General features: G+C 44.2%; 2 protein-coding genes; both read left to right on the top strand.

Annotated features, from left to right (window-relative positions):
• Positions 1–4,035: 4,035 nt before the first annotated feature.
• Positions 4,036–4,783, top strand: GSTUM_00004951001 (uncharacterized protein; the record flags this gene model as incomplete). Its single annotated transcript, XM_002836777.1, has 4 exons — positions 4,036–4,127; positions 4,189–4,298; positions 4,360–4,445; positions 4,505–4,783. The coding sequence occupies 4 exons, from the start codon at positions 4,036–4,038 to the stop codon at positions 4,781–4,783; spliced, it is 567 nt and encodes a 188-aa protein (XP_002836823.1).
• Positions 4,784–5,578: 795 nt separating this feature from the next.
• On the top strand, positions 5,579–6,589 carry GSTUM_00004950001 (uncharacterized protein; the record flags this gene model as incomplete). XM_002836776.2 has 3 exons in its annotated part: positions 5,579–5,729; positions 5,796–5,831; positions 5,914–6,589. 3 exons carry the CDS (start codon positions 5,579–5,581, stop codon positions 6,255–6,257), a joined length of 531 nt encoding a protein of 176 aa, XP_002836822.1. The 3' UTR covers positions 6,258–6,589.
• Between the last annotated feature and the right edge of the window lie 6,103 nt (positions 6,590–12,692).

The raw sequence follows: 12,692 nt of genomic DNA, 5'->3' as shown, positions 1-12,692 counted from the left end.
CCGGATCTCCGAGAACCAATCACTTGACAGCATTCTAGTTCCCGAGGATGGAGCCCTCCCGGATCTATCCAATCCCTCGGGGACCCTGACGACGGAATACAAAATTCGGGTCATTCGCCTCATTGACGAGATTGATAGATGGTATGTTCAGAGCAGAGGAGACGAAAGGATCGTGATCGAGAAAATCAAGGCCCGTCTAAAGGGTGATAGCTCGGAAGAACGGCTAGAGTCCCTAACAACACACCCCCTAGTCCCAGTAACTCTCAACAAGATTCGTCAGCGTTTGTTCAAGGACTTTCATGTGGAGAAATGGAAGGAGTTGATGGAAATTCGCTATGGAGAAGGAGCTTCTCACGAGGAGGGTCAGCTATACCTCTCTGTTGCAGACGGTGGCCGAATGCCAGAGCACTTCTTCGGAAGCGAGTTCAAGTTGAAGTTGGACTACATCGAAGATATAGAAAAACTCAGGGAGCAGGTGAAGGCCAAGAACGGCGAGATTAAATCACTTAGGTCTATTATTGAGGGGGTGGAGGGGGCGAGAAAGAAGGCCGAAATGAAAAACGAGATGAAACTTAAGATGTCCTCGGAAGCACTTATCAGGATATCGGAGATCGTCATAAGCAGTGTTTCTGGGATGGAGAATATGAAGTTGCAGGAGTTGGAAAAGCGAAGAGTAGAAGAGGACAATAGGTATCACATCATGGCTGACCATGTCATCACAATGGGGGAAGAGGTCGCTAAGCTTCGTGATATTGTCCGGAGATTGGAGCGAGGGGATTTAGGAGGGATGGCGACTGCCGTGAGTAAGTAGCCTTGGTTAAAGCTTGATCATCCCCCGCCTAATTCTTTACAAGTCCCGCAATAATAAGCCCTTATTCTAACATTCGACACCCAAACCAGACAGCCATGTAACTACGCCAAAGAAGCCGTCAAGGGTTATCCCAAATTCTCCGTATATAGCAGGATCAATTTCTCCTCCTATTCCCTGTAAGACATCCTCTACTATCCCCTGGAAATTTCAGATTTCCATTGGCTCCCAAACCCAAGCTCTAACTCTCAATGTAGTAAATCCAACAAAGAAGGAAATTGCGATGAATCTCCTCGACGAGCGCAACGGGCGCGCCGAAGAAGTAAAGGCTCTTAGAGCCCCTCTCGCACGCTACCAAGGAGGTGGACCGATATATCTGGTCAAGGAAGATTCCGTGTCTGACGAGGATACTTCCTTCCCTACCGAGAGCGCTTTGGGCAACGCTTCCCAACTGTCTATAGCCATGGAATTTGAAGCAGCAATAGAAGAACTCCACGGGGAGGAAGACGGAGACGGAGACTCCAACCTGTTTAAAAAAGAGAGTGCGCCCTCTGTGCATGATGTCCAAACAATTAGAGAGGAGATAAAGGAGACCGTTAATGATACCAAAGGCTCTAAGACTGCAGACTCTGACCTTTCCAAGTTTCAGAAGGCCAAGAGAAGGTTTTTCCAAAGTTTACCTCAAGGTCAGGGATGCGTTGAGGGCTGAGAGGTATGACTACCTCATTTTCTGTTTGTTGTATGGCCGATAGCGCCCCGTTTTTTTATTTTTGTGCTTCTCACGGTTGCCTACTCTGATCCTTAACTTAATGTCCAAGTTATTCATCTCTCTACCTATCAAGCCTTTAAGGTGGGCACGACATTGGCTTCTGAAGTGCTTGTATAGCGATTCCTCCCTGCAATAAGCGAGAAATAATAACCTAATGTCTTGAGCGAGGGTGTGAGTGGACTAAACTAAGTTATCCGATCTGTAAATATTCATGACATGACCACTTAGTCTTGTGCTGGTGTCGCAGTCCCTAATGAACGGTTTGCAAGCGCAAGGATATCTAGACTGTTATCGGCGCAGCGCAACCAAAAACATAAGTTAGTGCCCCAAGAATTGATGTAGTTCATCTGACCTTATGTGGTTCTGGGGGTCCGTCCACGCTTGGATCCCTATATACGCCTCCCAAGACCAACCCGGGCAGAAAAACAAGCCAAAAAAAATTAAAAAAAATTCTTAGATACAGTGCATTGGCCTCCAAGCCGGGCGGTGGTCATGGCAAGTCAATACTCACGTGGATGCTGGGAAAGCTATATTCCTATATTCCAGGTTATAAACCCACATTTGCACAGATATTTACAATTCCGCACCGAATCAGACCCCAATCCCCCCAACCCAATTGGCCCGCAGCAGCAACCGTTGCAGACCAGTCTTCCCCTTTCCATTTTTGTGAAGTTTAAATTAGACTAATAGCCGGGCTACGCCATGCTGGATCGGACCCGGACCAACAGCTGAGAGTGAGAGTATCGCAGATGCTCATCGATCGGATGGCACTTCTTAGCAATTGACGGTTGAATCAGGCTATAGCACAACTCTAGACTCTATTCCGATTCGACCAAAGCAAGAATGGGTTCGAATCCGCCTGCATTCAGTTGCGATGGTTAGTGCGATCTGTCCTGATTACCGGAAGTTTCGAGGGGAGGGAAGGAAGAAAAGGTATATTGAAGCAAATATCTTTTCCGATTCCCGTGATTCCCTAGCGTGGAAGATGAATTGGAAGTCGCATTCTTCTAGGCGCGTGCTCACGTTCCCGCTTCGGACTTCCACCGGATGATTGTAATGATTGATCAATATGCAAAAAAAAAAATAACATTAATACGAGGTCCGCATAGTCGGTCGCCTCGCGTATGTCTGGTTTGGCTAAAACTCAAAGGGTGGCCTCTAACGCTTTGCAAATTCGATTAGTGAAGATTTGAGACTGCGACATTAAACTCGAGCAGCCCCAATCCTAGACACAGCTGTAGCTCCATGTATGATATATCCCAAGAGTGAACTGAGGCCGGGGTTAATGAATGCACACGACACAATTCTGCCTTTTCTATATTCCGGACTTCAAGCGATTGGATAGGTGCTCGAGTGCAGCATTCGAAAATAGATTCGTCCGGGCACTATATGTCATCATACTCGAGTATACACATGCGGGAGTGACGATAGCTGCAGGGTGGTTTTTTCGAACTGATATCGCATGCCCCACAGGAGCTGTTACCCACCGCAGCATCTCGACCCTGAGGGTTACACGAGCAGAGTTCTTCCCATGTCGGATCCCTACACATGCTCGAGTAGAGCAAGCATTCCTCACGTTTCCCCAATATTGTTGCATACTGTTTATCCGTTGCTCGGAGCAGTCACGGTCGACTTCCAAAGAGTTGTGCAAGTGTCCGTCGTGCAAGGAGACGCGTGGATTGTCATCCAATGCTTGTCATTGAGTGGTGCCCCCACCCACCATCGTCACTACCGTCACTACCGCGCGCTGTTTGGTGTTTCCCCATAAAATGCTCAACTGGAAAAAGGTAACCCCCGCCATAATTCTCCTGGGTAACACGTGGCCCAGAAGGCGGGGAAAGAGGGGTGGGAGGCAGATCTGAACCCAAGCACGGTGCGAGTGGTAAAGATGGCAATGCGAATTACCGTGTTCCGAGATGAACATTGTGGAGAAATTGGGGATGGAAGGTTTTCAATGCGCCCGCATCTGCATCAATGGCCGAGCGTAAGCGTGCCGTGGTGACAGCAATAATCGAACGAAAATGCGACATGCCACGGTGCATGTAACTTTGTGTGTACTGTGTCTTTTTATTTTCCTGTGCTGGAGTAGGCGAAAGCAGCAACACATATGGTTGGTCGCCTTAATTGCCAGATATGATACTTGTGCTACGACGATGACACAGGACAAAGCATGTAGGTCCAAACCGACCAGGGGGGAGAGCGGGGGGACGATGCCGAAGCGTTAGTAAGTCGGGATGAGAGTTTATGAAGCTATGGGTTTAGGTTGTCTTGGGGTTCATATAAAAAAGCCTGTCCGGCAGGCACAAGTAAACACCACATATTTTTTGAACGCTCCTGAACGCCTTCACCCATCCTATCATACTCCGTTATATAGCCTAGCCACCCCCCCCCCCCTAAGGTTCCCAGAACCCACACAAGCATGAGTCCATCATCCCTTACTCCCCCCGCCAACTTTGCCATGGTTGGGAACGGTGGATTTGTCTATAGGAGCAGTTTCCCAAAGCCTGAAAACTTCCCCTATCTTCAGGAACTTAAACTGAAGAGCATTATGTATGAAAACGCGGCTCCAAGGCTTGCTCTCTGGTCGCCGGTGCTAACCATTACGCCGCAGTACTCTGGTGTCCGAGACCCACCCTGCCGAAAATAATGAGTTTATGAGGCAGAATGGCATCAAACACTTTCAAATTGGCATGCCCGGTAACAAGGTGCCTTTTGTCAATTGTGAGTATATAGGCGAAGGCTCAAACTCTAGCGGAGCCTACGACTAATATATCCGCCACAGTCTCGGATGAAAAAATCTCCACAGCTCTTCGCATTATCTTGGACCGTCGCAACCATCCCATTCTTATTCACTGTAACAAGGGAAAGGTGTTTAAACTATATATATATTCCCACATTTTGCCTCTCTTCTAATTCATATCCTTTAGCACCGTACCGGATGCGTTGTCGGCTGCCTCCGAAAGGTCCAAGCCTGGTCTTTGACCTTGATCCTTGATGAATACCGCCACTTTGCAGGTCCAAAGAGTCGTGCTCTCGATCAGCTTAGGATCGAATTATATCGTGAAGAGGCCTGCATGGGCTCTGCGAAGCAGTGGGGGTGGGTCCCTCCATCGGTAATGCCACCTGGCTGTTCGATACAGGAGTGTGATGATGAATGCACCGGAACGATAGACGAAACAGTCAACCTACCAGCGGTCAGGGCATGAAGGTTTTACGGTGCAATCCAAATTTGCTACGACTGACCCGATTCGTTTCTTGTGGAAATAAACGTTTGTTTCTTTATGTCTCCTTCCGCTTGCGGAACTTTAAAAAGCTTTGCATTGTTCAGAAAATGTCTGCTTTATTATTATTATTATTATTTTTGTTTGACCTAGACATAACTTCTTATTAATTACGTCTTGCTCGGTCCTACTACACATTATCTAAAACGAACACGCGTGGTTTCTCCTAGGTTCATTTCTTCCTCTTTCCTCTTTCCTTTTTTTTTTTTTTTTTACTCTCCCCACGTCCTTTACTTTATTTATTTTTCTTCTTTTCCCTTTCTGTTTCAACTGGATATGGAGGTGTTTTCTTAAAGGGTTGGCGTTGCCCAATTTTTACCACCAGAACTCAAGACACTTCTGGCGGTACGGTTCTATTTAACTTCAGATCAGCGGCGGGTAACTTGGTGTTTTGGGAATGTGTGCTGTATATAATATAAAGTTTCAAGCACCCGTCTTTGCAGTATGCTGGATTGTCATGAAAAATTTTCCCCTCGTGATTTTGGTCATGTTTACCTTGATTACCGCGCTCGAGTAGACTAGGTATTCCTAGAGACTTCAACGCTTCACCCACTTGCGCACGAAACGACCTGTCATGCCGACCCTTGACCGTCAACGTGGTGTCTCTGCACGCGTAAAGGTGCAGAGCTGGCTCTAAATCTGGTACCTTATTTACCCTGTAACCGCAAATATTCCTTCCCGGATGACCTCATCGGCTGCCTTCCGCTAGACTAGGGGCCGATGCTCCTAGTCTACCCTCTTTCCCGGGTGCATCAATTAACTCGGGAAATAAAAATTCATACCCTTTCACTACAGTCGCTTCATCAAATGTCCGGAGCAATAGCCCATCAAGCAAAGACCTTCCTCGATACGAGTGGCCGCCGGTACGCTGGTATGATATATACTGCTGCTTCCCCTCATTCCTTTGACCTTCGACCCCTCACTAACAAACCCCTAGAGTCGCCACTGCCAGCATGGGCCTCCTCAATCGCAAGTTCAGTCCCTGCCCTCCCCTCACACCCCAAAATTTCCACCCCTATCAACTATGCATCACTAACCCATCAGCCACTCACTAGTCCTCTACCAACTCCCAGATTCCAAACGCCTCTACAACAGCCGACTCCTCCCCCGACCGTGGACTGTCCTGCTATTCTCGTCGCTATTCGCAGCCAGTGGCTGGATGGCGTACGATAACGCGCCGATCGATGGCGCTGGCACCACCGCGGCCTGGTCGGCTATATATTGCATCATGAACGGGAGCCCCCGAAAGCTTGGGAAGCTACTGCGATTCGGACGGGTCGCGCCGCTCGGGACCGCGGGGTTTGTGGCGGCTAACACTATCACGCATGGGTATTACTATTTGACGGTACCGAGAAGTAAGGAAGAGGTTGAGGAGTTGAACAGGTTGACGGGAGAATGATTATGGGAGGGGAAGAGAGTTCTTATTGAATTGTCCATGGGTACAGAATTGCAATGGCGGGTTGGTACTCGTAGGAAGAGTGCACCTTCTCAACAATAAGTTTAAGGGGATCGGAAGATTAGCACAGGATTCGGGGGGCTGTACTGTACAAGTACAGTAGTAGCACATGGGCGCTAGTGATTCTCGGCGATATGAGCCGCAGGGGTTGCATAAAACTATCTGGGGTCAGAACAAACCTGAGATGGCCAGGCCTTTGTTCGACACTCCGGTTCATCGGGGCGTATTATATTCCTTGATCGAAGGGAAATACAGACCACTCTTTTTATTGTTCAGACGAGACAGGTGATTGTGTAGTATGAACTCCCAACGTGTTTCTGGGCTCTCCATTGGGCTGAGAATTTAACTATCCATTCATTAAAGCGTGGGAGTAATTTTACCACCACAGCATTAGCGTTCCTGTCTACGAAATTGTGCCAGTTAGGCCTGGCCTTTGAAGAGAATCGAAGGGGGGGGGACTTCTTTAATATCCTAATCATGAATGGAAAACAATAAGGATTGGAGCTGATTCCAACATCCATCATTGCCATCATCACCATACCATACCAGAGCGCCTCTTTTGAAAGGAACAGAAAGAAAAAAGCCATTCAGTTAATCTCACCGAGGCGACTCCAACAAACCCACAAGTACCCACACTGCCGCACCGCACAATACACCCCCCCCCCCCGAAGCAAATCATGCAAAGCAAAAAAAAAATCCCTCTCCGACCTAATCTTATAATTGGTTAGATACCCATGTAGGAACCCACATACGATCAGTGATAAGTATGAACTTCTGCACCAGCATAACAGCGGAATGTGAGGCTGAGATTGGGCACAACACATACGGCATACCGGTATGATAGATCCCAGTATCATGGGCGGGAGAATGAGAACAGAAATTAAGAAAAAATAAAATTCATCCCAACCATAACTTAAGTTGCTCAAGTTCGCATACCGTAAAATTGGACCGCGTTGCTATGTCGTTCAAGTTGCCCCCTCTGGTAAGGTCTTGTTTTTTTCTTATCATACTCGTGCCAAGGTTGTGGCTTCCCAGCCACAAACCTCGGGCTGCAGAAGAGTGCCCGCAAGCTCAACGAAAATTTCTACTATAGCTCAACAATAAATCATTATTGTTTAGGGCCTGTTTGGGATGTCAGAAAAACTTAGTATTTCTCACTTATCATCATTTTTTTTCTTCTGTATTAAACTAAAATTTTCAAAGAGTGTTTGAGAGATACAAAAATACCATGGTATTTTAAAACTTTGTTTTGTTATTCTCAGTATTTTTTTAGCCTGTAATTTATCAAAGACAATTAGGATAGGAATAATTCTTTCTTGTTTAGTATCAAATTATATACTTGTTTAAAAATTAAGTTATACTATTTCATTAGTTGAATTATATAGTATTTTGTTTCCAATAATATATAATTCATCCTTGTATATATTCAATTAATAGTAAAGTAATAGATATTTATAATAAAAAAAGTTCTTTTGATAAGTTTTCCCTGAATATTCAAATTTTCAATAATCGGACTGTAACAATTCCCCTTTGGATAATTAGTTCTTGGTGACGGGGAACGATACTTCTCTTCTTCTTCTTCTTAGTCTTATGATAGCTCTAGGCCAATGCCTATGTCACCAATAGTACAAGACCTCTGTCTCCTATCAAAAATGCCTATCGTAAGATTTCTCTTACTCTCCTGTGCGAAGAGTGTTCTTGACGTAACAATAATAAAGATTGTGATAATGGTAAAGAGCATAAATGTAATGTGTTCGCAAGGTGCTATTCACGTTATTGGTTAAAGGTATGATAGTTGGCAGGTGGTCAACACTTGCCATGTGCTGGGCTGGGCCCGGCCCACAAAAGCCTGGCCCAGCCCACTAACTAGTTGGCCTGGCCCATGACAGCCCAGGCTGGTCCACGAGGCCCATGGGCCATAGTAAAATTATTTATAATCACTAAAATGTTTCTTTTGATCCAAACCCTCAGACAAAAGCTAAACATTATAAGATTTTATAAGACTGATACTATTGAATTTTATAACTAATTTAATTTCTGTAACAACATTTCTCCTATGTACTAGTATAAGAGTAGATAGTAATTACAGATTTTATCACAGAATACTAAGGATTTAGTCTCCACCTTTAGTCTCTTTAGCAACCAGAGCATCAAGCAAATTTTCAATCATTTGCAGTTCAGGATAGGTAACTGGAAGGAAATTGTCCTTAATCCAGGACTTAGTACATTCAAGCTTAGCTAGTGCCTCATCTCCCATGCTACAGTGCATATCAGTTAGTATAATTCTTGCTCCACTAAAGATTCTCTCCGGCTCTGTAGACATGGCTGGAATACTAAGGATTTCAAGAGCCATTTGGGCAAGATCTCTCATTCTTCGAATATCTAACATCTTGGACCAATACTCTATAAGGTTTATATCAATATCTTGAGAAATTGGTTCCTGTAAATATTGAGCTAACTTGTCAATTCCTTCAGATTCCATTAGTACCTGGCGCTTACGCTGAAAACTTGTTTGAAATTTATGCCTTTGTTGTATGTTGGAGCTAGGACTACCTAGTTAATCTACTTGAGATCTGGTATCCTGTTGAGTTAATACTGTAGTAGCTGGATACTTGCCCTTATATGATTCTACCCAAATATTATTCAAAGTGTTTCTAGCCAGTTGAATAGCATCAGGACGTTCATCCCATTACACCTCAAAGTACTCCAGCTTCATTTCAGGATTCAAGACAACTGCAATAATATAAGCTGGACATACCTCAGTTTTTTTATAATAAGTATTGAGAATTCTGAGAGCATTAGATATCATGGACGAGATATGACGAGAATGGTACCTTGGTGTGTTTTTAGCATTTTCCAAGATTTCAATTAGCTCATCCATCATGGGTAAGATGTTAGCAATACATCCATTGGAATATTTAACCTGCAGTCTTGTATTCCACTCTGCAAAAGGCTCCAGAATTTCCATAATGTGACCTAGAGTATTCCAATCTTGTTCAGAGAGGTCATCATTGATTAAAGCTCTATCATTAGCTGCTCTTTCTCCATTACGGTTTATCCCAATAGCTGTAGCAATAAAGCTACTAATTGCGGTCTTGATACGTAAGGCACGTTTTAAAGACTCATAATCACTAGACCATCGTATTAGGTTCCCTAGGATTGGCATAGCAATACTCTCACCTGGATATGTTTTTTGCAGTACAGTGGTAAATTGGTCTAAGTGTTGTGGTGTTCGATGAATATAGGTAATAATATTGTGCAACTTACCGACGGGCCCTTTTTTCCGCCATCCCTGTAGCTGTCTGAGCTCTTCTTCAGGTGAATGATAAGTGTCATTTTCCTTACTCACAAATGATGTTCTATCTTCATCCCAGAGAAAGCCTTTGACAACAAGGTTGATTATATGCCCAAAGAAGCGAAGATGGTCCTGAACTGGATGGAGTGGAGGAATATTATGCGAACGCATAATATTTGCAATTTCCTGCAATGCTGTATCATTGTTTGTAGCATTATCAATATTGAACTTACCAATCTTACCTTCAATCCCATATTTTTGAACAGTTATCTAAAAGTAGGCTGCTTGGTTCTTCCCAGTATGCATATCAATAAAGCGATGCAAATCTCAATGGACTGCATGTAGCTTGAAACTTGGTTCAATCCAGTGCGCTACAATTGCTATATAGGCATGCATGTTTGGACCACTCCAGAGGTCAAAGCTGAAATGAATTCGGCAGACAGCACTCTGTAGTGATTTCTTTACAGCATTGAACATCACATCATGAAATTCATCTAACCAGCAACGTAAAGTATGGCCTGATTGGGGAATTACCTTTGTTATTGCCTTAAGATTAGGCTGACAAGCACCGAGATAGGCTAAAAGTCTACGAAATGCTGGATGATTGCATACTGAGAAAGAAATACTAGCTGTTGTAATCTACTGAATTAGCATACTATGAAATATATCAGCATTAAACTCCATTTTAGGGGCTATATTTTCAAAGGCAGATTCAATTGAGAGTTGGGCAGGTATTGGCCCTGCAACTACTTGACCATCTGGTCCTATTTGATGGTACCGGTGAAGATACTGGATGGCATTTCTTGTAGAGTAAGCAGTAAATATCGTGGAAGCTATGCAGTCAGTACATTGATTACACTGCCATCTTGCCGTCCCATCCAATATAATTGTTTCGCCATTAGCTTTATTATAAATATGACTTTTATGAACTTTTGGCTTCTTCTGTAGAAACTCATGCCCACTTGCCCTACTCGCAATAGCACTAGAGCTATAAGAGCTATGCATACCTGGATCAACTTGTAAGTTGTTGACCAATTGGCTATCTGTAATGTATATTTTAAATTATTACTAAAATACATATACAATTTAGAAATTAACTTAGAGAGAATCTACATTCAAGAGACATGCCAGCATTTGCAGCTGTATTACCATAGGTGATCTCCTCATGCACTTCAGAAACCAGTATTCTGGGATCCAAAGGTAAGACTTGAGATGAAGTTGTACCGATACTTTAAGAGCTTCTTGCTGGTGGAGAGGACGGGAGAATTTGTGAAGAATAGAAGTTACCTGGCTTGACTGGAGCAGGATTCAGAAAATTGTTCAAAGCTGGGATTAATGAATGCAAAAAATAGTAGGTTCTCAATTCAAGTGGACAACTAGTCATCTAGCTAATAAAATCAAATTCTATTTTTCCTAATATAGCTATGATACACTCTTGTAGTACTTTGACATAAACCCTTACTCTTAAGCTACTGCTAATGTTTACCGTTGTGGTAATAATGTTGTTTTCACTTTAGGATACAAATTCACTTACTAATAAAAGCCTACAGGCCTCGTGGGCCACTACCAAGCCCATGGGCTTTTGTGGGTCTTGGCCTAGCCTGATCCAGCCTATGGGCCAATAAAAGTCTACGGGCCAGCCTGGCCCATGGTAAGCGTTACAGGTAGCCTGCTCTACCAGAGAGGAGGCGAGAGCTGAGAACTAAAGGACATTTTGAAGGTTTACTGAGGAACAAAGAAGTAACCGTCCAACCAAGTATATTGAAATACTGTCTGTCGAAGTGTGCCTTTTCCATCGTGGAATCAGGCGGTCTTTAAATACACAAATCTGTTCATGTCTAGTATGAACAAAACTAATCAAAGTGTCACGAATGTGGCTTGGCAAGAAAAAGGTTTTTGCATGACTCATGATTATGAGTCATCGGTATGTTATTGTTTTGCAGATATGACTCAGTCGAGTCATATGATTTGTTATGTGTGGGATTTGTGATGCTGTCGCACATGGCTCAGATATGAGTCATGGGACATGTGCCTGGCGAGTTTGCCTTGCAAGTATGCCTTGCGGGTATGCCTTGTGAGTAGGCCTTGCGCATATGATTTATGTTTAGCAAATGACTTCGTTATGAGATCATGGGTTTTGCACATATGACTCATTCGAGTCATATGACTTGTTTATTACGCTATGATTGGTTTATAAGTTTTTACACATGACCGTACTACGAGGTCATGGGTTTCGAGCATGTGACCACTTTGGTCATATGACTAGTTTGTTATGATTTGGTTTCGGATATGTGACCACTTTAGGTCACATGACTACAGGCAGGAAGAACACTATATAAGGAGGCCAATGCGGTCGAGGAGGATGTGTTCTTCACGCTTTGTTCTAAGTACTTTTCCTACTTCTTGCACTCCGTGTCGGAAGTGAGCATAACCAATACTTTACCTTATTTCGCTCATGATAAATACTTCATCTACTCTTACTTGTTTGTATTTCTCGTTTTGGGTGGTCGGTTAGAAGTAGTTGTTCTCGCGTAGAGGATACTTCAGTGTGAGATATCTGTGGCCTGGTCCTGGTAATCACTGAGTAAAGTTTAGGCGAGGATGGCGTCTTCGACAACCTCCTCATCCACTGATTCTCCCCCTCCTTCGAGGATGTTATCCCGTGTTCAGTTCGGCTCCAACCCTTCCTCCTCGCTTAAGACAGCCCATGTGGCCTTGTCTCTTGCGCCTGCTACTGAGGCCGACCGTGGCCTCATCCCCACAACTACACGGTCATATGTCGCACCCAATGGAAACTTTGGTTTCCTACAGTTTCACCACTGCCATGGGTGTCAGAACGTGGTTAAACAGCAATTTGATGATTTGGTTCAGCAAACAGTCGCTGATGCGACTGTTGCCACGATGAAAGAAGTGGAGGTTTTGGTGAGAGGATTCCTTATCGGGAGAGGCTGTTCAGCCACATGTGGCTTAAACAAAGATACTACCACAGGGCTCTTCATTCGGTTCAACTCAGACCATGGCTTGGAATATTATCCAGCTCCCATACCTTCTCCTCCTAAAGATTCTCAGGCTGTAGTCCCTGA

This window comes from Tuber melanosporum (genome assembly GCF_000151645.1).
Source record: "Tuber melanosporum whole genome shotgun sequence assembly, scaffold_16, strain Mel28".
NCBI lineage: Eukaryota > Fungi > Ascomycota > Pezizomycetes > Pezizales > Tuberaceae > Tuber > Tuber melanosporum.
This window is presented reverse-complemented; position numbering and strand designations above follow the sequence as displayed.